The sequence below is a fragment of the Ixodes scapularis genome, unplaced genomic scaffold, assembly GCF_016920785.2.
Source record: "Ixodes scapularis isolate PalLabHiFi unplaced genomic scaffold, ASM1692078v2 PGA_scaffold2__306_contigs__length_199485367, whole genome shotgun sequence".
NCBI classification, from domain to species: domain Eukaryota; kingdom Metazoa; phylum Arthropoda; class Arachnida; order Ixodida; family Ixodidae; genus Ixodes; species Ixodes scapularis.
In genome coordinates this window covers 38,338,251-38,364,802 of record NW_024609857.1, presented here as the reverse complement: position 1 = coordinate 38,364,802, position 26,552 = coordinate 38,338,251, and the positions used below count along the sequence as shown (strand labels likewise).

General features: G+C 42.8%; 2 protein-coding genes and 1 long non-coding RNA gene across 4 annotated transcripts in view; 1 reads left to right on the top strand and 2 right to left on the bottom strand.

The window, feature by feature from the left end:
- The window catches only part of LOC8038631 (angiopoietin-related protein 7), a 21,700-nt gene extending 8,705 nt beyond the window's left edge, over positions 1–12,995 (bottom strand). The window contains exons 1-6 of the mRNA XM_029992344.4: positions 12,853–12,995; positions 9,899–10,086; positions 8,543–8,742; positions 7,823–8,084; positions 3,303–3,399; positions 1,001–1,171 (exon numbers count right to left, since the gene is read on the bottom strand). Coding sequence (XP_029848204.3) covers positions 1,001–1,171; positions 3,303–3,399; positions 7,823–8,084; positions 8,543–8,742; positions 9,899–10,086; positions 12,853–12,958 — 1,024 coding nt within the window. The 5' untranslated portion in view covers positions 12,959–12,995. The remainder of the gene's footprint in view (positions 1–1,000; positions 1,172–3,302; positions 3,400–7,822; positions 8,085–8,542; positions 8,743–9,898; positions 10,087–12,852) is intronic.
- LOC121836725 lies at positions 8,699–19,211 on the top strand. Its single transcript, XR_006077952.1, has 3 exons — positions 8,699–8,785; positions 9,859–10,201; positions 19,135–19,211. It is a non-coding gene; the product is annotated as an uncharacterized LOC121836725 (long non-coding RNA).
- LOC115332614 (ubiquitin-conjugating enzyme E2 J1) lies at positions 15,371–26,461 on the bottom strand. Of its 2 annotated transcripts, none has more exons than XM_029995020.4 (8): positions 26,373–26,461; positions 25,618–25,782; positions 25,463–25,536; positions 25,243–25,374; positions 23,871–23,955; positions 21,960–22,065; positions 20,965–21,094; positions 15,371–15,938 (listed from the first exon to the last, which is right to left on the bottom strand). In XM_029995020.4, the coding sequence occupies exons 2-8, from the start codon at positions 25,646–25,648 to the stop codon at positions 15,582–15,584; spliced, it is 915 nt and encodes a 304-aa protein (XP_029850880.3). In that variant the 5' UTR covers positions 25,649–25,782; positions 26,373–26,461; the 3' UTR covers positions 15,371–15,581. The 2 variants fall into 2 exon arrangements, with proteins under 2 accessions (XP_029850880.3, XP_040061329.2); XM_040205395.3 differs by having other exon boundaries at positions 25,618–25,771; positions 26,373–26,450.
- Positions 26,462–26,552: the final 91 nt, after the last annotated feature.

The following is a 26,552-nucleotide window of genomic DNA, read 5'->3' as shown; positions in this document are numbered from 1 at the left end:
GATCGTACAAGATACAAACTGAGAAGGGTACACACATACGGCGGAACCGCCAACACCTACTGAAGACATCGGAGGAATTCAATCCTTATGATGAGTTAGAGTCCGAGGCATACGACACCGCAGACGAAGATGCAGAAAGCCCTGAGGCTCGAGTGCCAACGTTCGTTGTCTCCAGCCCAGATACATCAAGTCCCGGTAGAAGCCAGCAGGATAATAGCACAAGCACAAGTCAGCTGGATAATAGAAATCAAGCGTGCCTACAAGGAAGTCTGCCTCTGATCACTCCTCGGCAGTCTACTCGTGAAGTTCGTGTACCTAGGAGGTTAACGTATGATGAGAACTTTAATCAAGTATGCAAGTGAAGTGCAAACTGCAAAGAACATGATTTGAAATCTACAAACGACATTACAGTGTATATATTTGTACATATTTTGAGTAATCTCTATATTTTATTTGTATTTGTATAGTGTATATATTGTAAGTAATTTTCTGTTTAACTTTTAAAGAAGAGAAGGTGTATCGGTTATAAAGCTAGCTGAGCGTGGGCGAGCTAGGAGAAGACGACGAAATAAAGGTGACGGAAAAGCAGCCGCCGGCACGTAAGCGTTCTGAAGCAAAGTGTCCTCTTGATTTGTGCCTATTAACCACGATACACCTCTAACCTTGCGAAACTGTGAAATGTTTGAATGTTGCGGAATTTGCGTCAAACATTTGTTCCCCTACCTGATTTCTTGCAGAACCTCAATGATTTCTGACCGTTATCTAGTAGCCTATTTTTATTCTGTGAGTGGCAGTCTGTTTCGTTGTTGAGAAATTTATTTCGGAATGGCTCTGAAGTTTGTATCATTAACTGCAATTCATTTGTCAGCAATAGAGTTTGATGGTTTTTGTAACAACATTTAGTCTAAAGGTGAATTGGGAAGGGGAATGTTTGTATAAAAAGGATTATTCTCTTCGACGTTTCTAGCGAGGACGAGTGGCCAATAGGTTTAGAACTCACCTGCCTCTCCACCCTCAAATGCACCCAGTAGTTTGAGGGCATACTGTTCTTTTTCACTGCCCAATGCAAACGAGGTGTAGAGCGCATGGGCCTGCACGCCTTCAAAATCCTCGAGTTCAACGCGCAGCTGGTAGAGCTTCTGCGCTGTTAGTCTGTGGATGTGACTGTTGCCTGGAAAGAATACATAGTCAGCGACAGCCATTGTCACGCACTACAGCTATATAAATATCAAAGGGAAATTGCTAATATGCATAGTGAAAGAAATGTGGCAGTGACTAGTATGTGAAAGAGCCACTGAATGTTCCCAATTTACTGAAAGTCTCGAGCATAATTTCGGAATCCCGCCATGGCCCTGTATCTGATCCCAGCAAAAACCATCACTTCTATCCAGTGACCTGGGAAGGAGAGGGGAACACCTTCCTTTCCTTTGAACTGTTTGCCAGAAATATCTGAAATGCCCAAAGAGATGATCACCCCAGCCCTCTTTGTTCTGACGCCACTGTGTCTATTACTGGGTCCGGACATTTCATCGAACGCCGTTTCATCGAATGCCGTTTCATCGAAGACCGTTTCATCAAACGCCATTTCATCGAACGCCGTTTCATAGAAGCCGTTTCATCGAACGCCTTTTCATCGAACAACGTTACAGTCTGTAATATTTTGAAATTTACTTTTATTTTTATACACAACTTCATCTAATTCTCTGTTTTTTTTGTGTTTTTTTTGTTTCTACTTTTATATCACTGGGTGCAGTGACGAGATAAGTTCCATCGTGAACATATCCTGCTTCGAGAAGAAAGCCTCCATGAAACAATGACCCCTCTCCATGTCACATGAAACAATTAAAAATGAGACAAAAAACATAAAGCACACACACTTAAAAGTGTTTTAAGTTTCTGTCCTTTATTTGCAGTGTCGTGGTTTCAGTCATGTACTTGAGTAAAGCTTTTCAGTAAGTCGCATACCCAATTGTTTTCATTTGTTTTTATGCCAATTTATTTATTTATTTATTATACCCTCAGGGCCGAAGCATTACAGACGGGGTGGGCAACGGAAGTATAAAAACGCTGAAAATGGTTAGTCCGGCACAGATCATGAATAGTAACTTGTTAGTGCTTCTTTAAAGAGAACAAAATCGCCAATAATCGCAATGGATGAGGGAAGGCTGTTCCATTCACGAGATGTTTTTGGGATGAAAGATTTGAAAAAAGAATTTGATATGGAAGTGGGTACACCAACTTTGCAGCAGTGATCGAGGCGAGATGATACGTAGATGGGGTCACGGATTAGTTGCTCTTTCAAGAGTGAATTGGCATAGTAAATTTTATGAAATAAACAGAGACGGGAGATAGTGTGACGAGTGGAAAGAAGGGGCAGAGAGAGACTAGCTTTCATGGATGTGACGTTTGATGTACGATGGTAGTTTGATAATATAAAACGTGCTGACCGGTTTTGGATGGCTTCAAGCGCTGATGTGAGGCTTTCTGCACCGGGATCCCAGACCGAGCATGCATATTCAAGCTTTTTATTTCATTTTTAGTAATTTGACACCACCTTCAAAACAATTTCACAAGTGACTACCTTAGTCTTAACAAATGCAGAGTGGAACATCTATAAAGCACTGATATGCCCCAAAACTGGGTACAGAGCCATAACAGAGAAATTTGATGAAACGGCCCTTAGCGATTCATTGAAATGGTGTTCGATGAAATGCCCGTTCATTCGATGAAACGGCGTTCGACGAAATGTCCGCTAACCCGTCTATTACCTTCAAATAGTGTCGTAATTCAACAGCTGTTCAGATGCTCCCGTGTAAAGATTATTTTATACACATTATTCAACTTTTCATTTAGGCTTCAAGATGGCCGACATCAGTCGGTCAGAGAGCTCGGTTAGCCCAACACTCCAACTTAAGTGGATGCTGCAGAATACGGTACTCTGAGAACATTCAGTGGCTCTACAATGTGAAACAAGCAAATGAATTCGCAGCGCAGTATGCCACTGCTTGTGCCACACTTTTTGGAACTGGCAGTACGCCATTACAAGTAACAATTTTTCGGTACATAACACTAATAATTTCTCAAACATAATCTTCTTAAACAGGATGCTGCAACACAGACTTATTGAGATTTAGCCAGCTTTCTAAATTGGGATTATTGTGGTATGGTGCAATAGCAGAGTTTACCAGATTCATGAAATCACTTGATGGTAGCCCTGGCAATAGTGCCAATCAATAAAATGCTTTGCTGAATTCGAAACTGTGTTAACATTGGCTCAATGTACACAATAATTTTAAGCTCACCCAGCCAGAATTCTCCAGCAACATTGCCAAAGCCATGCTTATAGTCGTTCCATTCCCTCTGGAACTCAACACTGCCATCGTGCCTTCGCTGTATGAGCTGAAGATAAAAAACAAAAAAACTGTTTGACAGAATGCAATAAAGAAGACAGTAAATCTGTGTCCGTGATAAAGAGGCACAGTATTTTAAGAATGACTACTTCTATTATGTTTAGTGGCCAAAGATTGTCTAACCCATGGCATATACAAGTAACTGAATCTTTACTAGTCTATCATGTACTATATTCAAAATTTTTTTCCTTCACCTTGAGGTCATCAAGTGTGTTTTTACAAGACTGGCCATTCAACATTCTTGTTCGAGTTTCACTATCAGCCTCTCAAAAGATTTCTGAAACAATTTTTGTTTTCGGGAAACATATTTTGTAATATAAATTCGAGCATTCCATAGCTGAAAAAATATATAAAAAAATGTAGTGCAGCCCATTTCAGTAATTATCTGTGTTGTAGTGTTCACACCCATTTCCATTATCCTTGCATTTCTTACCAAGTATGTCAGAGTTTATTCACCTTCAAAATTTGTTTAAGACTGGTTACTTTGAATTCAATGGAAGCTATATTTAATAACACATGTCTCTCTAAAGCTAGAATATGCAGCTGTTCGTAGACCTTTCTGTAATGTCCATCAATCACCTTGCTGACATGGACACAGAATTGGGATACCTGCTTCACAATGTTAGAGGACAGAACAATATGTAGTACCTATACAGTAGAATCTCATTAATTTGAACCTGAAGGGGACCAGAACTTTGTTTGAATAATGCCAAGGTTGAATTACCGGGAGTTTCCTTCCTAAAAACACATAGAACGGGACGTTAGTTTGAATTATCCGTGAGTTTGAATTAATGAGATTCCACTGCCAAAAACCGGCACTACAATAGTGATCCACACAAAGTTTAATATTCTGGGGGGTCTATACCCAACACACCTAGTTCTCAAGCTCTAGTGATATGCAGCACTTTTGACACTGTACTTGATATGCTGTTAGAACAGCAGATATTAAATACCTCATACTGATAATTACTCTGCCAAATAGGGCTATTCGACTGCAAAAAGGCTGATGGTCTATATCAGGGGTGGCCAAACCGCGGCTCGCGAGCCACATGTGTCTCTTTGCTGGTCACGGTGCGGCTCGCGGATCCCTCGTAAGAAGACCCCCCTCCCCCACCCCCCCCTCCCCACGACCATATTGTATCCATATTATACGTATGGAAAGGATTTCAGAATAAAGGACAGCTTGCGGTTTGGCAGCCTTGTGCCCCCATACGTACAGTCAAACCGCTTTTCACTCGTATGTTTCCACAGATCCTGTTTCTTTCATTGTTTGAGAAAATTTGTCGGATCCTAATTGGAAAGGCATCAAGGACAGGGACTGTCAAAACATGCATGCACTTTGGCTTGGAGTCGAGGAAATGTTCAGTCTCGCGGCCTTTGTCACTCGCCGGTGATACTTGTCCCCTTTAGGTAACGGTTGTTCCCTCTATATCGTTTCTTGTTGAAGTTCGCAGAAACCCAGGTTGACCTCATTCATAGCCCCCACAGACGTTATGTTCAAGTTCACAAAGGACCAGGAACATTCGCATTGTTAATTTTACCCGTATGCTGCTTTTTTATGCTTTAGGGGGGAAGGGGGGGGGGGGGGACAACCAGGCAGCGGTGTTTGTTTACCCCCCCCCCCCCCCTTTTCGGCGGCTCTTAGAAGTTTCATGGTTTTTTTTGCGGCTCTTAGGCCGGGTCAGCCTGGCCACCCCTGGTCTATATATAAGCCATCAGCCTTTTTGTGCTAATGCCCCCCCCCCCCCCCCCCTCCCCCACACACACAAATAAAAAAACAACAGCATTTAGCAGTTTTATCACCGTATGGTCAATGGTCCTGGGAAAATGCCACCATATTTTTCAAATCTTGGACTATTGTTAAAAGGTATGTCTTACCACTTATCTCATCAAGATTCAATCATTCACTATATTCGGTTCACAACAAAAGCCACAGTTTTGTTTTCCAGTTTGGACCGTAATAGTTACACATTATAGGAAGGCCGAGGTTATGTTTTTGTAACAGTGATAGTTATAGACCATAGAGATTGCATAAAATGGGAAAGAGAGGCAGTTGAAACTTCTCTATGACATCCTTAACCACTCCACCTCATGCAGTCGCGGGGTAGATTGATATGGAATAGGATGGGATGAATAGGAGCTTCCCAGCGACTACCTCCAGTTTATTCATTTTTAGGTATCGACGTTTATCGAAGCAACGCTAGTGTGCAACTTTTGTCGTGCGACAAATTGGTATTGCCAATGGCAATGTCACCAATGCCAAAACCAGCTGAAGAAATATTACTTGATATAAGCGCATGTTATTTTAATGCGAAAGCACTAACTGTCCCAGGGAACGAAGCCGGTGTTGTCTGTAACAGAGAAACAAGCAATAAATTCCTATATCCTGCGACGTGTCATAACAGATGCTTCGTCACGGAAGCCGGCGGAGCCGCTCAGGGTCAAAGTGGATGCGCCTCAGAAATAAAACGCAAAGAGAAGCACAGCGATGCAGATGCATCGTCACGGAAGCTGTGGAGCCGAAGGGGGCGCCTCGCTTGCGCAGTGGGAGAGTGTGATGTCACCGCCGGAGCACCACGTGAAAAAGGAAGACGTGGTGCGCTGCTTGTAAGAACGCGCTGCGTGTAGCAATGTTTTTGCATCTTTACACGTAAGCAGTCTTAAGTGTCTTTATTAAATTTTTGTTTTATTGGATATATGCTTACATCCAGATATTATTTATTTATTTATTTTTAATAGAAAACACTGTGAAATTAAACTCAGAATTTCGGAGAATTTGGAATCAAACAAAAATAAACTCCGATAAACTCCAAATTTTCGGCAAAAAATAGACTCTGAAAAATACTCTCCGAATTTGCCGAAAAACAAACTCCAAAAACACGGAACTCTACCTGCACATCAGAAGGCTTCTCGCACTGCACCTAATGAGAGTAATGGGAAATGATTCTTACGTGTTCTTGCTTTCATTGTCGAGTTTACCGACATGCTGTTGCTCCTTGCATCCCCTCGAAACATAGCTGTCATGCTTACAGATTAATCTTATTCTTCTCTTATTTAGTAGCCAGTCCATATTTTAATAACTGCCTGCTTGTGATAGCTCCCAACCAGCAGTGCAGGTCAAGTGACTTCATAAACTGATGAGTTTTTTTAATCAGGTCATTTCCAGTAGCAGACATGAAAGGGCGTAGTTTGCAGGATCAGTAAAACAAAAGTAAAATTTGATGTATAGATGTTTAGACAGTGGGAAATCAGTCTGCTTCAAGGGGCACCCGATGTCTCCACTGCAGATGAGAAATTTATTTCCACTTTATTGTCCCTACCTATGCTCGTCAAATGTTCTCTCACCATTGCGCTGGTACGACATATCCAACTGATGTTTCACAGCCAGAGCAAATTAAACAAATCAATAGGATTGCTTGCATGTTCCAATGGCTGTTTCAAATAATACACTATAGAATACTCGCTGCAAGATGAACCGCGATATTCATGCCTTTCGAAGTGCAAACTGCACCGGATTAGCTTCGTAGAGAGCGCCTCATACTGAGCACCGGTGCACTGCGGAGAAGCAACACCCACAGAGCCCACTTCCGCAGTTGTTGCTCCTCCACGCTGCATCGGTGCTCGGTAAGAAGCGCGCTCAACGAGGCTAACCCAGCGTGGTTTGCCCTTCAAAAAGTGTGAATATCGCAGTTGCGTGCTTAGGAGAAAAGCACACTTTTGAAGTGGAATGGTGCACACGCGCCTAATGTATTTAACAAGAAACGAAAACTTTGTGAATGTTGGTATCTGCATTCCAGTAAACTTTTCAGAAATTGGCTATTATGCAAGAGTATATGTTAAGAGAGGTGCCCTGACAATCTGCATTCACATCATTCGTGACTATTGTTTTAATTCGAGATTGAAGAAAGGTTATTTGCATATAACAAGAAGTATTATAAATCTCCCCCATTAGGTAAAGCTGGACACCTCTATAGGTTTAATTGCACATCAAATCTGTCATTTACTTGACATCCCAATGCAGGCATTGGACCTTCTGAGGCAACAGTTAATATGGTTAGACTAAAATTAGCTTAGTAATCGACAAGCGCATACTTGGGAACAACCTTCACGAGCTCAGCTGTGTTTAGTGAGGGCAAGGCCTGGAGAAACTATTCAATATTAAATTTGGAGATATTTAACCAAAACCACTAACTCTGCTTCAAACCCCAAATCAGCTATTTACACATGCCTCAATTACATATATTTGTGATGGGAATGAAACAAATATATGCAATCGTCCTACAACTGCAGGCAGAAAGTCATTCATGTGCTGGATGCCGATTGGACAATATTTGGGTTTGTTGAAACATGTATGGCACACTGTACGTACTTGCAGTGTGCTGAAGATGCACAAACAAACAATCAACACTCACAGTCCATCCTCCACCATCAGTCTCCATATCACAGTAGACAAACAGAGGCTCGGGCGAGTTTAGGGGACGGATGCGGTAGACTCCGGAGATGTTGCGACCCCTTCCCTGCAACATGTCCCAGCAGTCGACTGGCAGTTGCGGCTCTCGAGGGGTGGTTGACACGCAGGATAGTTGCAGGTGGTTAGGTCGCTGTTCTAGGTTGCCCAACGCTTCGACCAGGTGTTTTCGCGTTACCGCTCCCTGGGACTGGTTGCGAAGGTACCTGGAACCGCACCGCCGATCACACCCATGTCAGACAAAGAAAGGCACACTGCTAGTGTGCAGCACATCCAGCACATTATATATTATATTATATATATATATAATTACAAAGAACAATCAATCATTGTGACCGACAGGAGCCCAGCGGCTTGTGAGATAGAGATAGCGCCCTCGCCCTAAAAAGGTATCTGCACATATTGTATTATTGCGGAGAATAGTTTTTTCGACCTTGTTATTCACTACAGCTATTATGTAGAACGCAATGATTAGCTGTATGTGTGCTCTATGGGAAAGTAGATGACAGGCTTTGTTCACAAACAGTATCTCCTCCCCGAGTAAATTTAAAATATGGCAATCGTTCTAAACTTTCAGCAAAAATTATCAAACTTTATCCACCTCTGCAACTCAGATGAAAGAGATAAATCATGACACTGGTGCCAGTGGTTGGCTTGTGCTCACCTGGAGTCTGCAAGCAGGGCTGTGACGTTATACTGCAACTGGTTCAGGGTTCCCTGAAGCGAGCCGAGGCTTCTGCGCAGTCCCTGCTGCACTCCGTTCTGGGCACCAATTTCGGGACAGCGGTTCCAGTGTCGGCACGAGAGCTGCTCCCGCTGCAGCTGCCCAAAGTCTTCGCGCAGCAACTCTTGCAACGCAAGGCCCTGTTCGAGGCCCCGGACCGCACATCAAACAACATTCAGCACCGTGAGCATTGCTAGTAGTACAAAAGGGACAGCAAAGCTGGTTGTCTGCCTCTTGCATCAGTGAAATCAACAACACCCTTAAATATGCAAGTCAAAATCCACATGGCATCAGAGCACTTGCAATGTACTTGTAGTATATGTCAAGTTAGGCTGTACCCTGCGTGTCTGCCCTTATGCAGTTTTTCTGGACGTTTCAAGACAGAGGAGACTTTAAAATGTAGTTCTGTTTGAGATAATGTGTTTGCAACAGAAGGGTAATCTTCTGGGAGAAGATTTTTTGTTGTAAACATCGTAGTTCTTTCACCCTTTGTCCTCATGGCAGTGGTGGCTTCTGGTGCCACTTGCTGACAAAATGCATATATTGACTGGATGATCAAAAGCAGACACAATTATTTTCTTTGTTTGTACTTAGTATATATACTAAGCCCACCCTAAGCTGACAATAAAGCAAAGCTGTGAGCTGACAAAACAAATCAGCTCTTGCATAATTATATTCTCACTCACAGCAGCAACATGCAATGGAAGTCAATAAACAATTTGACCAGCCAAAGCATATCTTCCACTCCACCATGAGCCTAGTAGTGCCCAAAAGTCTATTTCTATTTCGTTTCAACTTATTTCTGGACGCAGCCAATGCTACGAGCTGATGGAACCAATCAGACAGTGTAAAGTCAATGGGCCTTCCCTATACATGATTAGTTCAGTGGTGAAAGAACATGTATAGAAATATTATGAACACTATGTTGGGGAAAAAATGATAGGCATGCGGGCGAGCTGGTGAAGGTTAACCATGATGAATTATACCTGAAACTGATAAGAAAAGCAGCTTAGTTTGAGACATTGCCTTGTCTCTTTCTTTCTGTCTCTTCAACTGCTTGATGTTTCCCTTTTCTTACCACAGTCTCGGGTTGGTGCACCTTGTGATGCTGTCTGATTGGTCCCACCAAAATGCCAGTGGTATCCGGAATTAAGATGAAACAAAGTATATTGTGCACACTTGAGAACTTCAAAGACTAAATGAATGCGAGCTTTAAGTAGAGTGACCACATATATTTATGTCGTTCCCTGTCCCAGGAAAAAGAAACTGCGGTCAAGTGACAAAAGTAGTGCCTACCTTGGCCAGGTCACTCTTGAGGCTCTCAAGACGCAATGAGAGGCGTGCCTCGACTGCATCCACTTGCTGCTGCAACCGTTGGTCCAAGGCTCTCCATAGCTCCTGGGCACGAGCCTCTTGCTGACGCAACAGATGGGGAACCTGAAGCAGTCCTTGTTCCAAGAGGGCTTCCAGCAAAGGCCTCTCCCCTGCATGGCCCATTTCCACACCATCTTCTCGCCAGCATAACATCTTTTGTTCACTTAATTCACACTAGCGCCAAGTTGTCCAACACGACTTCATCTCAAGGTAGACGAGATTGAGGTACTCACAGAGAAGTTTCAAATCTTTTTAAGACAACAGACTCATCTCACTAAGCAAGCAATTCACACACGTATGATACTGCCATAACTAGTCCACAGGAGGCAGATGGCAGAGCACGAGACAGCTCGCTTGCTTTGCTCGCTGGTGAGATTGGATTATTAAGTTTGTAATCTTTTTTGGAGTCTGCTACAGTCTGCCAAAAATAAGGTGAAGAGGCAAAGAAAGTTCTTGGACGACAACCAACATTCACTTTATGCATGTTGCCAGTGCATTCCATCAAGCAATGAAGTGTGCCGAGAATGTCCTAGGTATATTCTTACGTATGAAGCTACTACGGACATATATGAAAATGTTCTAAAAACGTCTTTCAATTTATATGGTAGCAAATCTTCAACGTTTAGTCATGACTTGTTTGCATTGATCGCAAACCTGTACTATTAGAAGTGATGTGATTGCTGCAGCATTTACCCAAATTGTTTTAAGTGCTCACCCTTCCACATTTTACCAAAATGTGAGGAGTAGGTGCAAACATTGTGCCAAAAGTTAATAACTTTTTCACACTACCCAAAATAATAGCTTCTCTACCATGTTGCCGTGTCATTATGGTAAGCTTCTAAAAATTTTCAAGATATTTGGATATAAATTTGATAAACGGCCATTAAATTTGACTTTCGTAATGAAAACTGACACTATTCTGAAGCTATGCCATATTTCTCATTATGTTGGGAATGCAAGCTAGCTAGCTCCATTGAGTGTGCTTCTCACCGGACACTTGTGCACTGCAGAAAAGCAACACTTGTGAAGTGGACAATCCATTCTTGAACACGTCGCTTTCCAGCAGTGTGGTAGTGTACCAAGGTGAAAAGTACACCTTTTGATCAGTGTAATGCATGCATGTGAACCAGGTATTAAAAAGAAAAACTGATGTGGCGACTTGCTGCCTTACAGCAAATAATAAAAATAGAACCGCTGGAGTGTCATTAGTTGTAACATTTCTTTCATACTCAAGATTCAAGAAATTATATGTTTTGCCAATGAAAGGATTTTTAAATCCCTTGCTAAACTGCACTGCGGAGTATCTTATTTTAATTTTCAGACACTGTAAACGACTAAATTTTCGCGAGGACCTAATTTTCGCGAATTTCACAAATGGCCTACAATTCGCGAAAAATAAGTCCTGCGAACAATTCGGGCAATATGTGAACGCTACGGAAGCTACACTTGATTCGCGAAAATCAGAACCCGCGAATAATTTCAAATTTTCAACTTTTGCCTGATTCGCGAAAATTAAGTCGTTTACAAATAGTTTAAATAAAATAGGTTTTGCATTGAACAAATGGAAAGTTATGGATAACCTGTATGTTTCTTAAGAAAAAAAAATGTTTATCACCCACATGCTGCTTTTGTGTTGCCCCAGAACTGTCTAGGTGAAGTATGCCACTGATGTGCGTTTTTAAAAACCAAAAGATTTTTTTTTTTCTTTTTAAACTTGGTTATGAATCGCAGTTATACTTCAACCTTATTTATGTATTTATTTATTTATTGTATCCAGAAACAGCCATAGCTTAAGTACTGATATGCACAAGCAGACACACTACATGGACGAAGGAAAAACACAAAACAAGCACCAGCATTGAAAGTGTGTTCGATTAGCAAGAGGGGGGCAAATGTGCATAGGCCTATACTGGAACAGTTTCGGATCACAGCTGTTTATACAAGCAACAGATAAAGACAGCAGAGAAACGAGGTACAACCTATTCTGCCACGAGTTTTGTAACGGAACACAAAGTCACGAAGATTAGAACTTGGAATGAAACATTCAACTTTGCACTACTCAAAATTATTCTACTCTAATATTAGTACTACTTGGTTTACCTCTGATTCCATAATCTAAAGTTAATACCATTTGCATCTATGCTGATGCTGTGTGGTGTTGTATGGAGTGGGAAAGCAAAGAAGGCAATATTTTAGCTGAACAGGCTGACACGTAAATCTTAACACAACATTTGCAGCAGGGAAAATAAGAAAGAAGTAGATGTGCTTGTGATCTAAAATTAGCACAGTGCAAATTCAATCGTTATAACAGATTATTGTTGTACCTGGATTAGAGACCGAGCGTTTCTACTCTAGAAACTGATTGTTATCAGCAGTACATTGTTATATGCGGTATTGTTATAAGAGGATTGCAGTGTAGTTGACTGCTCCAAAATTACTCTGACCAATCACATCACAGCATTAGTACAAAGTTTCTTCCGAGTTCAAGCTGTCATCACCACCTATTTGGGGGTGATAATTCTCGAAATAGATAAGATCTTCGTATATCACCTGAACACTGCGTAGTAGTACACCCTACGACACTAAGTCTGAACAAGCCATCGCCATTTTTTTTCTCTCTCAGTATTGAAGGACTGTTATAAAGACTACTATAGCGGTGGAAACTTTTCATTTGGGGTACCAACCAAAGTGGTAAATCTTTACGCCTGCCAGTACCCTTCCAGAGTAAAATCTGAGAAAGTGCCCAAGTCGTGTTCATGCTAAAAGTGTCACGCAGTGCACATGTAATATGTCTCACCCAAATACTTCTACCAGAAACACAAGTGGGAACAGAATAGTCTAGTGTGATAATCGTCAAAAACAGCAAAGGTACGCACCTGATCCTTGCATACTGAGCCCCAGTGAGGAGTCATTGACCTGCGCAGGCCACACAGGCAGTGGCAGGAGCAAAATAATTGGCAGCAGGAACAAGCCGACATCCATGGCTACACCAAGCCAATGTCTGGAGGAGCTTGCTGCCAATCCCCCTCCCCACCCCCCGTTGGGAGGAGGGAGAGGAGAGGCAGGCCATGTGGTTTTCGTTGGGCTCCCCTCAGTCACATCAAGGGGCTGGGATGGATGCATCCTTTCGGCACACAAGAGCCACCAACCGACATTCTCTCTGGTCGGATAGAATCTTAACAATTGACATTTGATAGTTTGCTCTAGGTTTAGCAGTTTGTTACACTGAAACTCATTTGTAAGTAAGACAGAATCTAAAGCTGTACAAAATCTGTTTGTTGTATCCATAAATGTGACCCTATTCCCAAGCCAACCAAAAACCCCATTCAAGCTTTCACCTCCGTCACTGTATAGTACAGTTATACCTTGATTTAACGAAACTTGATTTAACGAACAAATTCGGATTCCCCAGCATGCTATGCCCGAAAAAGTGTCTTTCTCGAATTTACGAAATTCCCGATTATATGAAATAACTAGCGGGTCACGGTGACTCCGTTAAATCGAGGTTCAACTGCATTTCGTTTCATACTTGGCGTATAACACTCCTAAAGCCGCAGACACTTGATGTAAGTGTGCTCTCGTGCAAATAAGATGCTAAATTAAACCATGCGCTCATACCAATAGCTCCGATAGCATTGTAGACTAGGTACGAAACGGAATACAATATACACAGCCATGATGAAATGACAGATAGTTATACACAAGTTCTCTCATTGTGTCACCCCTCATTAAATGTGTTAAATCTCTCCTCACAATGTTGTGTTTGCCGACTCTGTAGACGAGAATGAATAGAGCTGAAAGCCAGTTTTTAATTTTCCATTTGCCTAAGGTTTTTGCTTGGGGCAGTGCGGGGTGAGGGTAGTACCATACCCAAAGGCAATCTGGTCACCAACTACGCTATCGAGGAAGATCAAACAGCCATAGTACAGTCAACCACTGCTTATCTGGCACAGCAGTTAAAACGTGCGATAGCTGCCTCGTGAATTTTGTACTCGTTTACCTGGGAACCCGCTATTTGGCAGTGTCCCAGGAACAACTCCAAGTATGAAACAAGCGAGTGACGGCCACATGTGCCCAGAGTGCAGACACCTTAATCACTGGTTTCTCATGTTTTGCTTGCATGATTAAAAAGCTAGTGTCAAATTTTATTAGGACAGTGGAATGTAAATGTGTCTAGCTTAGAAACCATATGCATAGGAAAAAATGTTTTAAACAGCCTGGATGTAAAAAGAACATCATAAAATAAATTTATGAAATTTTCTTTTCTAAAGCCATATTTATGGCATGAAACGAATTTGTAGTGGAATCCTGCGGAAAAGCGGCTACTAGTCACGTGACTGGCCACTATAGTCACGTGGTGCTTGCACTCTTTCGCTCCTTTGGGCTCTGAAAGTTACTTATTAATCTTTGTTTCTTAGAACAAAGATTATTAAGTAGCTTTTGGAGCCCATAGGAAGCTCCTGAAAAGGCGCAAGCACCACGTGATAGACCTGTGCGCCCATCAGAAATTCACGGTGGTGGCACGCCAGTGTTTCCTTCCGGCAGCGGCGTGGAGAAAAGTCATTAAGTAATGATAATGATGATGACTTTTTTTCGGATTTGTTAATTTTTTGATTAAATAAAACTCGTGAAGGTGTTTTTTTTTTTTCTTGATTTGAAACAATATTTAAATTACCTCCTGCAAAAAAAAGAAAAAAAATGCATTCAGCCAGCAGCATGCTCAACCTCAGCGTATGGCAGCGGCTGTGGCGTAGCGGTTCTGGGAACTTCAGCGGCGGCGCTGTATGGCTCTGGTGTAACTTGCAGTGGCGGTGGCGCAGCACGGCGGTGCACAGGTCTATACTCCATTCACTCTTAAGCTGAGACTAAAAGTTCCGCCTTCAGCACGAGCTTTCCGACCTTGCTAACACAAGTGCGAATGCGCAAGCACATGCAACCAAAGCACTGCCGAAGCCAGCGAGCTCACGCTGGAGGTGGAGCTTCTAGTCTCAGCTTAAGGGTGAATAGAGTACATCACGTAACTAGAGGCCAGTCACGTGACTGCCAGTAGCCGCTTTTCCGCGGGCTCCTGCAGGCGCCAACTCCAAATTCGTTTCGCACCATAAATCTAGCCATATAAAAAAAAAATGTTTGTAAATTTATTTTATTTAATTTCTTTTTTTCCATTTAGGCTTAAAATTGGTTTATATTTTTCTTTTGCATATGTTTTTTAAACAATATGGTAATATGTAGTACTCATCTCATTCCCTACAAGTAAATTCTTAGAGCGCACTGATGCCACATTTGGCCAGTTGCAGATGACCATCATTATACGAGGGAAGCGCACTAATGTAAAAATTGTCCAACGAATGCACCTTGGTGTTACGCAAAAAAGTCATATCAGAACAAGCTCGGTTTTACGTGTTGTGTGCACTTTATTGAACCTCCTCGCCAGTCTAGTGCATAGCTCATAGTTCCCACCCCTAGGGATAGTGGGAGAGATACCAGTTCCAGTTTTTCCGGATGGCGGAGAAAGTTGACCAGTTCATTCTGATTTCTGCTTTGTACAGTGGGTAATATCCATGCTCACGTGCACGGACATGTCAGACAGCTTCTGCCGAGGCAATCACAGGAAAAAGAGCCTTCGGATAAGTAGTCCCACAAATGCACTTCCGAGAAGCCACATGGTAGCGCTATACGCGAGGCGCATGTTGTCGTTTCCCGCAGTGCTTGTGGCGGTGCCATTTTCCGTCACCGCTGCCAGCGGCACCTGCTCACGGTTGGCCGCGACTTGCTGCTGTTGAAACAGACGCTCGGCACGGCGTGCCAAGATTTGAGCTGCCATGCGGCGACGCACTGCTTCGGGCGCTTCCTCTTGGTTGGCTTCTGTTGTCTCAGCTGCTGGCTTCGGCTCCTGGGGCGGCGGTGCTGGCTCCGAGCTGGCGGCAGCCTCATTCGGTGTGCTGGGTCTCTCGCCCGCATCCTGTCGGAAGATGACACATGGTTACGTCCAGTCTAGGTGCAGCTACGTGACAGGTTAAATTCTTGATGAGGCATTTTTTTAAATTCTGGATACTATTATGTACACTGTGTGACAGTTAGCACAAACGTGGCTTTGGCACTTTTTCACATTTTACTTATTTAGGTTAGACTAACACCAATCCTTGCTGCCTCGGCTGTTGCCTAGGATAAGCATATTTCTGCATACTAGTAGCTTTGATGACACAACCTTAACTGGCAATTGCTTGCTTGTGCTCTGTGTTGTTTTGCGTACAGAATAATTATTTAAATTTTGTTTTGCATAGACTAGACAGCCAAATTAATTTGCTTGTCTAGTGCGTTAAACTTTGTCATAGGCTTTATAAGAGGTGACTGCACATTATTCAAGTTTCTATTAGTTATGGGCCAAACTTTTGCCGAATCGAAAATTCGCCGCTGAATTTCTGCCGAACTTTCCTAAAGAGTCGGCAAAAATACATTGTTGCCAGACCTAAAAGTTGATATTTTGTTTTTCCGGGCAAAAAAAGCTTTTAGGTTTTTTTGTTTTTTTTTAAATGCATATTGACACAGTTGTTACTAAATAAGGTGATATTCTACAAGATAATTCTATCGGTGCCATTTTTGTGTGTTTACAGGTAATTTTACAGTGACTTTTTGCAGAAGTGGTGTGATAATCAGGTTGGGTGGTTTTGATTATCGAAAACTATCGATAGTCAACTATGGAAAAACTATCCATAGTACTATCGATACTACTATCGATAGTCGACTACCAAAAGACTATCGATAGCACTTTCGATAGTCGACTATCGATAGCACTATCAATAGTCGACTACCGAAAAACTATAGAAAAACTATCGATAGTACTACCGATAGTCGACTATTGAAACACTATCAATAGTCGACTATCGATAGTACTATCAATAGTCGACTATCGATAGTTCAGCAACACTATCGATAGTTTTGGAAAAACTATTGATAGCCGATTTATTGATAGTTTTGCATCACTAACGTACATACATTGTTGAAACAAAAGCAGTAACACCGTGTTCTTACTTTCTCTACGAGTCACCGTCTCGAGCACGAAAATGAATGCAACGGCTGCTGAGCCTTCACCAGAACATATAGCAATGTTATTGTGAAGATGCATGTCTTTTTTAAAAATTTGAGTCACTTTAGCCTTGCATGCAAGTATGCATCTCATATTTGCAACGTCTCGTTTTTAACTTTTTAAAATTCCGGTTTCTGATGTTAGGACACACGCAGACGTTTAGGAGTTAGGAATGTCGGATGTGCAAAATTCAACATAATAGTTCTGTGTTTAGTTTAAAGCGGACAGATGAAAATCGCGAAATAATGCTAATTAAAAAGAAATGATATTTTGTTTTTGCACACTACCACTGTTAGTGCATCACTGCAAATGTCAAATGAGAATCAAGTTATCCAGAAAGTCCTGCATAATTTGTCACTTGTGCAGTAAACTGCATCAATTCCAGGTCGATCCTCTGTTCTTGAGGCAGAAAATATTGAAGAGAACCACACTCACAAAGGCTGACAAACACAGTTACCATATACTCCACACCTCGATGTAACCGCTGGTAGTACTACACTGTACGATGGTAACTGCACGACCGCACAGCGTCCATTTGCAATCCATGGCCCCGCGGCCCCGTCCCATTCTCGTGTGTGTGCAGGTGTTTGCCGAATATTTTTAAAATCTTTGCCAAATTTGAAGTTTGGTAGATTCGGTCCACGACTAGTTTCTACGAGCGCAATTGTTTGCACGCGTCGATATAGAGGTTTCTCTTAGGCTTTGCAGATTTATTTGAAAAAAAAAACTGAAAAGTACATTAATGCCATCGGTGCAAGTGAGTTATACGGCCAAGGGGACATATTATAGGGGGCTGGTGGTGCGTGGTGCAAAAATGCAAAAGATAAGGGATGAAAAATCCACGTGGGCATGTTTTCACACCTCCAGCCTTGTGCCTGTTGCATGAGTTGTAACTTTAGTCACTATTGCAAGTCCCACATGCTCCAAGTCTTTCTGAAATGTACCGACTTGGTGGTGTTCAATGACCTCAGCGAGTTTTCAATTAGAACCATATGTTTATCTTCACTAATTGAAATGTTTATCAACAAATCTTAGTTGGTTAATCGACTTATCGTGACGTTTTCCTCATATTATGTCTCCCTGGCTGTACAACTCGTCTGGACAGACCGCATCATACTGCAGCTTTCATGGATTTTTTAAAAACAGACCATGAAGCCTAAGAAAAGGACCTTTAGTAATTAAATACAAAAAAAGATTTGTTTTATCCGTCCATCGCCAGGTGCTTTGCTCACCTTATTTCTCGCAACCATGAAACAACATTTTGGGCTGCTGTTAGCTAACACTAAGAAACGGCCATAAGAAAGGAACACTGATTTGCCATAGCTTCCCTGTATCAAAATTGTTTAGTTAAATATAGTATGTCAGATAGCCCTCAATGCCCTCCTTTTCCACTTTGATAAAAATCCTCTGTCCACGGGACAATAAAGAATTTCAACATTTTGAACTCCTTATTCAGGTAATTCCGTGTGCTGCAATTTTGAGAATATACGTCCAACACAAGTTGCATCTTTGTAAAAACATGCAATATGCACAATAAAGTGAGTGATTTCTACGGCACAACAAAAGCAACTACAAATAAAGGGGCCTCTTGCAAGCCCCAGGAAAAGAAAGAGCACTAATTTGAGACTGATAGGGCCCGTTTTCTTAAAGTGTGATTATCTCTGACAATAGGTTAGATCAGAAACTAATTGCGGTCCCTAGCAGCTGAAAGCACCTAACAAACCCCAACGAGCGAGTGAATGCATAATAGCTCCACAATTTAATAATCGGCAATAGCTCGCGACACCTAGCAGTTATGGAATAAATTGTTGGCTTCAAAATATCAAATTTTGTAGTCGGAATATTGTATTATCATAACACAGTGTCTGAAAGAATGTCGGACAAATTTTACTGAAAAAAACATGTTGGACATATTCGTCTAAATATTTTAGAGATACTGTACATCTCTTTGAGATATGACAACACTGCTCCAGATTGCTATGTTCTGTTTTGTGTTTGTTTGTGAAACATTTTACCAATTCTCTTCCTGTGATCAGCCGATTTTTGAAGTGCACTTCTTTTTGCTCAACAGATCCAATCGGTTTGCAGAATGACAGCCCAGCTAGCCGACAACTGAATCCACCACTTTCATAAATTGCCAGTCAGGAGATTTTGGAACGAAGTGTGTGTAAGCACGGCACGAGTGACCGCGAGCACTCACTCGAGCAATAAAGCCATACTCCATCACAGAAGTCGTCTTCAGAGCCTGCCAAAGGCATGGAAACGAAAACGTAGCTTTGCAAAAGGCTTTGCGTGTACGAGCACTTGCGACCAGAAAACGATCTCGAAAACCATGCCCCTGCGCCATGGAGGTAGGAAGCTTATGGAGGCAACGTGGCGCCACCAGAGGTGATGCCGGGGGAGACTTCCGGTTTGGAGGGACATACCCCCAACGATGACCGAAACCAGAAGAAACTATTGGACGGAAAGGACAGCTGATTTGGCGCCAACAGAGTCTTTGGTCACCGTAGGGTGCGTTTCCACCAACAGTGGCCTCTACTTCTGGCTTCACTTAGGATTTTCTCGTTTGGCTGGCTTGAGCCGGTATGTTGCCTCCTCTTCTTTCTACCTCCATGCCCTGTGCCTATGCTTTTGCCAGTAAAGCAGACAACTTGCGGGATGCAGTATAGATCCCATTGGCTTCACTGAGCTGCAGTGACCTAGGTAGCGCTTCCAAAACACAAACTTTTGTGCCCATCGTGGCTCATCTGTTGTACCCAAGTTCGTACAAAGTAGTTTCTTCCATCTCCTTGCTAATGGTGCCCTTTGTTTCATACCAAGGAATCCCTGAACTCAGACTTTATCAGTAGAGTCTTGAAAAAACATTCTTGGTTAATATTTTTTTTCCTGGCTGTTACGTTAACAAATGCCAGTCCCATTGAACATCCATATGAAAAACTTTAAGGAAATTTAAGCTTCAGCTTTAAGAGTGGAACGTGATAGTGTTATCGCACCCTGTTCGCATCGCCTTCTCATTCACCGTGTGAACGTGCCTTGTGTGGTCTGGTCAGTTGCGTGTCTGGCTCGCAATCGAAGGGTCAGGGGTTCAAATCCCGCCTAAAATTCTCCAAAATTTTCTTTAAGGCAAATAAATTACTTTGTAAAGTGAAATCATTTCAAACATGCGACCACCTTTAATTCACTTTTATTCCACGCATGACGTCACATTTCATGTGAGCATTGTGGGTTGTCTGAAATTCTCGCACGAGGTCATATGGCTGTGACGCCATGACACTATCGACCAATCAGGATTTTTGCGTCATGCCACCAAAACCGGCTTTTCTGCGACACAAGCTCCTTAACGCCTATCATATTAATATACATAATAATCTCTCGCTCATTGCCTTTCTCTTCCCGGCCTTCTTCCCCGTTTTTGCACAGACAGGCATGATTTTAAACTAGGCTTCAAAGGGATTGAGGCTTTTGAGACAACCCATTCACCTCTCCATTTCTTTCTCTAGAATGTACACACATATTGGCCATGCTCAGTGGCTTGTTTTCTCCGGTTGCGCTAAATTTAATTTTGCATATTATTTGGAGTTTCATAACTGCAGCACCCTCATGTGGCATGCTTGTAATCTGTGCGCGTCAAGTTTCACTGCGTCGCATCGAGGTCTGTGCTGAGCTTCGCTGCTTTGCACTGGCATGCTGGAAGAAGTGGCTGATGTCGGGCAGCATCTGTGTTAGCTCAAAGGATTTGGATGTTTTGCTTGCTCGTAATTATAGATCAATCTCTAATATTTAAGTAACGATTCTGAAAAGTCAACCTGCATTAGAACAAATATGATATTTCTTTTCTGCTGTGAAAGTTTCTTTGAAGTAAACTGCTAACTGAGAGTTGTAAACGTTGGCATATATGCACCTTAAAAGTGATTTGTGCAGCCAGAGCCCTGTCTTCCTTGTCAGCGGCTTCCCTGTCGTCGGGGCTCTCCGAGGGCTCCTTGAGCAAACGGGCCACAGGGCCGCAGCTGGGGCAGCTCCAAGCCTGGGACCTGAGGGCACACACAACTTTGTGGTCAGGCAAGGAAAGCAATACATCCATTTAAGAAATATTTTAACTAGTGACAGATGCTCTGCCTATATACATATATATATACAACAGTGATAACAAGAGATCTGTCCAATTCTAGAAATATAATGACATTAAATAATATGAAAGGCATTACGATCAAGATAAATAAATACTCTTTTCACAACTCAATGCATCAACAAGTGCAACAAAAACAATTATTCAAGATACAAGTCATCGCATAAAGAACATGTTAACAAATATGCTCCTCAAAACTTGGTTTAAATGATATCACATCTGAGAGAGTAACAACATTTTCAGAAAGACTACTCCAGTTTTTTATGGATAGGGCGAGTGTGGAAAACGGGCAAACTTAAAGGGCTGGACAGAAAGGTGAAGCGAACCATGATGCTGATGCAACCAAACTTTGCAGGTTACTTCTCATTCATCTTTTCATGCCCCACATGTTGTAACTTTTAAGCAGAAAAGAAAGGGTGGTATCAAAAGGAACAGACTAGTTTCTTCGCCATTCGTCCGTGTCCTTTGGAGTGTTGTCTTCCACCCGGTTCAGAGATGAGTTATCAAGTCGAAGAATCTTCAGCCCCTGTTCACCCTCTCCCTTCCGGGCCTTCACTGCTCGTGAATCCACTATTATCTTCTAAAATTGCACATATGCCAATAATATCAGCCTATTGGCTCTTCTTCTTTTTATTTTTAAGTTCACCCTGTCTGGCACTTTGAAAGTAAACTGTGAAACATAACCCTAGCTTTGCACCAGCAGAAAACATTCTTTGGGATATTTCTATGACAACTTTCACCCACGTTGAAAACGAGAAAATCGTCATTACTTTTTGGCCAGCTGTTTCCGTTCCTCGGTGCTGTAGTCAAGGGAACCGATAGCTCCGCTCCCGTGTGTTGGCATGAAACCAATGATAGCCAGAAGTGCTGTGCATACTGCAAAACACAACACACAGAAATTCAGTCAAAGGAGTTGCAGACCATTTTTTTTTTCTCACTTAAAGTAGTTGTCCATAAAGAAGGAATTCACTGAAACTTGGGTTTGAGCGAGTTGGTTCATTCTGAATTAAAAGGCGTGAACCAAACGAGGACAATGAAGACACAAAAACGACAGGACAAGCGCTAGCTCTCACCTGATCTTATTAGAAACCATCGTCACTTATGTACGCACACTCATTTGTCCGACTTTCATCACAAACAGTCACCACCCTTGCCCCCCCCCCCCAAGCAGCTATCCAGAAAAGTGACCTCTTTTTGAAGCAGATAAAAAGAAGGCGTGCTAATGCATTTGTCATCTGTCTTTTTTATATAAAACGCCTCTATAATCTCTTTCTCGGTTTTATCTTCTGCTTTTTCTTAAAAAAAAAAGAAAAAAAAGAGCTGCTGTCAGAGCTTTTTTTAAAAAACAAAAAGAACTAACCTACAAAGGTACAGCCAGACAAAGAAAGATAAAAGACACGTACACGTGATTCTGTACTGGCATAAAGTATCCCACAACATTAAAAAGAGAGCCAGTAAATTTGATGTAAACATTGTCTTCTCGGCCCCTTGTAAACTCTCTCAAATCTGTCCGATGCTGACACGGCGAAGAAAATCACTCTGTTCTAAGAAGCACGCAGTGCAGCATACTGAATGTGTCAGCAATGTCATATACGAGATACCGCTAAGTTGTGGAAAAGTTTACATCAGGCAAACTGGCTGCTGTTTTAACGATAGAGCACGAGGGCATAATCTTTCCGTGCAAAACAATGTGGGGGGGGGGACACCTCGCAGACCACTGCAGGAGATGTGCTGGCTGTAAACCTGGTTTGAATGCAACAAAGTTTTTAAAGGCAACCGAGAGAGAGAGACTGTAAAGGCGTTTTATATGAAAAAGACAGATGACAAATGCGTTAGCACGCCTTCTCATAATCTGCTTCAAAAAGAAGTGACTTCTCTGGATGGCTGCTTGTAAGAGTGGTGATTGGTTGTGATGCAAGTCGGGCAAATGAGCATGTGTATATAAGTCACGATGGTTTATAATAAAATCAGTTGAGAGTTTGTGCCTGTCCTGTTGTCTTTGCGCCTTTATAAGCCTTATTTTGTTTGCGCTTCTATCCTTTTAATTAAGTAATTCACATCAGAAAAGGAGTTCAAGGTTCGCAAAGTTTTTGCTTTGAAATTGTTAAATTTGCACTGGAGTGAGTGGTCCCATACACTAACCAACAGGGACTGCACAAATATATACATATCCAAAGGCACGTGCCTTGGTTGAAAAATTAGAAAGAAATAGAAAGCACACATTCTACTCCAGTGATTCTTGGTTTGAAATTAACTCGCACCCAATGTTTCTTTACTTATGCTGTCACACTACCTGCCAGAGTTAGCCAGATCAACTGGAATGAGGTCTACTAGCCCCCATCCACCATTAATTTCTGATGCTGCAAGGTTGATTCCACAGTCTTTCGATACCAAAACATGTTGCAAAAAAACGTAGCAGCTGGTAATTACACAGTCAGAGTCACAGAATGGCACAACATTGACTGACAAACATCCAAAGGTGACTGAGTACACGCTCGGATCAAGAAATATGGTTAGTTATTTGTGGCTTACAGTAGAAAAAAAGCTCCTGGCTGATAAACCCCATGCGTTGGTGCACACGTTTCCCATGTTAAAAAGATATGGTCCATAAAGCTCCAACTCGTAAAGCTTTTATCATGTCGCTTGTGGTCGCTTATGACAAGAATGAATGTCCAACTTACATGACCAGGAGGGCTGCCAGGACTCTGGATGGTGGCCAGATATGCTCAGGCAGATCTTTTTATTGATCTCGAATCGGCCATTGGGCTGCAAGCAGAACACATACGTTCTAACAACAATGCCCCCAAAACTCAAAATAAGCAGGTTTTTTTTTGTTACTGAGTGTGGTAACGTTTCTAATTGTTTTGTTGGAAAATTTAAGAATCAATGTCATGGCAAGAAAGCTGTCGACGAGATGAGCACTGCTCACAGACAACCAAAATGCCGCTATACTCACTGATGGCATGAGAACAAGTGGGCGTCTTTCAATAGTCCAGCCTCCAGTATGTGCTTGTTGCTGTTTGCTTTGCTTTGGCTGTGCACACACTCGCGGGTCTCCCAAGTCGCCAAAGCATTATCGAGGTTAAGAGCCTTGCACTGGAGTTGTGGGACAACTGAAGAACCTTCCGGCTGTTTTCATCTCATCAGCGAGTGCTCAATTTGCATGCAAGCAGTACACATCAATGAACCCACATCTCCTGCTTTTCATCACTACAGGGTTATTACGGAGAAGCAGGCATTCTCTAGGGTCAACAGAATACTCAACGATCACACCTTTCCATGCCGTTTTCAATGAAATAACTACTAATAAAGTGCTGCGGTGACGGCCAGACGATGTGCTGACTAAATTACATCCAACAATGGTCGTCACCGCCGTTCAATAATGGTCCAGACCAATATCGAGCGAGGGACCCCGGACACAATTCCTCGAATTGTGTTGTTAGCGTAAAGCTATACGCACTACGTTGTGCACCTCGACCAGAAATGGCTATATGCACTACGCAAAACTCGTATAAAAACTAATGGCTACAAAAGGTTTCTGAAGCAGTGGTGTAGCATGGTGGTAAGATGTCTGCTTCCATACGCAGCGGACCCCGGTTCAATCCCCAGTGGGCATTTTATTTTTTCTAGAACATTTTTCTTTGTTGAGTATTTGGCAATATTTACAGCATTTCTCTTTTACAATTAAAACAAAAAAAAAATGTCGACGAAACTTTGCAGAATTAAATGGTGTAGGACTCTTTCCGGAGGTGCAATTGGGGACAGCGGAGCTTGGGTTGCCGGCTGGACATCGCGAAGTGGCGTGTACGGGTTAAGTTTTGTAAATAGCAGCAGCAGTGAATGCAGGCAGGGGGGTGGGTTGACGTGCTCACCAGTGATACACGCGCCGTCCTTAAAGGGTGACCCAAATGGCATGAGCTCTCTGCGTAGTGCGTATAGCCACTTACATTCGAGGTGCACGACGTAGTGTGTATAGCTTTACTCGTGTTGTTAATGCCAGGGTCTCTAAACGATCGTGTTAGTGTACTAATTTCTAAATGTCTGTGTACTTACCGTCAGCAGGATGATGCTAGGAGGCTTCATCGGGTAGTCTGGCGGCAGAATCACTCGGCCGTGGTACACCCCGCCCTCGAAGTCCGACTCGGGCGGTCCGCGCACCGTGAAGTGCCATTCAAAAAGGTTGTCCTGCGGCGGGCACGCCATGCATCGGCACTTGCTTACGCAAAAGGCAAAGGGAGAGGCGGAACTGACGTGCGTGGACGGCGAAACTTACCTCGAGCGGTTGGGCAAAGTATTCTTCCGTGGCGTCATGAAGTTCCTTGGCCTCCCTCATGAGCCTTTTGACGGCTGTCATCAAGGAAGAACGCGACACAGATGAGCCGCGCACCGATGGCCCGATTAGTCGCGGCTGTCCCCAAAGCTCCTTACCTGGGCTCCGGAGGTTGTACTGCGCCTCCATGGCGAAGAATGTCCGTCGATCTTCGACAGTGCAGAGGGAGTCTCCTGTTTTTTCTTCTTCTGTAATCCCCGATTAGCGCATCGCTCGGCCACACGAAGTCCCCGAAGCCGCAGGGAAAGTAGCCTGAACGGCAGCTGCGGTTAGTGACGTGAGCACTCGGTTGTCATGGGCGTAATGTAAACCTGACGTGGCTAAACACTAAACGGACACGCAAGCGCTATCTTGTAACGGAATGCCAAGCGGCACGAGCTACGCATCAGGGAAAACAGTTCACAGAACGTAGACCTCTGGGTGCAGCAACCAAGCAACCACTACGTCGACTACGTCAGCTCAGCTGGCTGTGCTGTGTTCGGATTGGACAGCCTCGACGGTAGCATAACAGGCATAACAGTACTTTTTCGACGAGCCAATCCATTACAAGCCCGACGGCAGCCTGACGGTATGCTGACGGCGATGAACGGGATGAACGGTACAACGCTGAAATCGCACTCAAACTAAAGCTTGTTATTAAACATTCTCATTTGCTCTGCGATCACTAGCTCCAAATAGAGAAATATTGGGCCAAGCCAAAGCCCCTAGCCTCATTAGCTAAGGAATGCTGCGCAATACTTGCGCAATGAGTGCACGGAGAAGCAAAAGCAAAGGTATCCAGAACGGGAACACCTGGAAACTGCCACAGCGCCAAATATTCACGATCTTTTTTTGCATTAGTATTATTACGCACCGCTTAGGAGGGCATATTCGGCATATTCACGGTCCGCTGCGCCTGCTCCAACTGCGATTTGGGAGATATCAACTTCCGCCGACTTTAGACTAATAGCACTAGCAGTTGAGTTTAGGCGGTAGTTACTGTCATCTGACGGCATTATTTTAAACTAGCAATAGCTGTGCTATTTTTTTACTG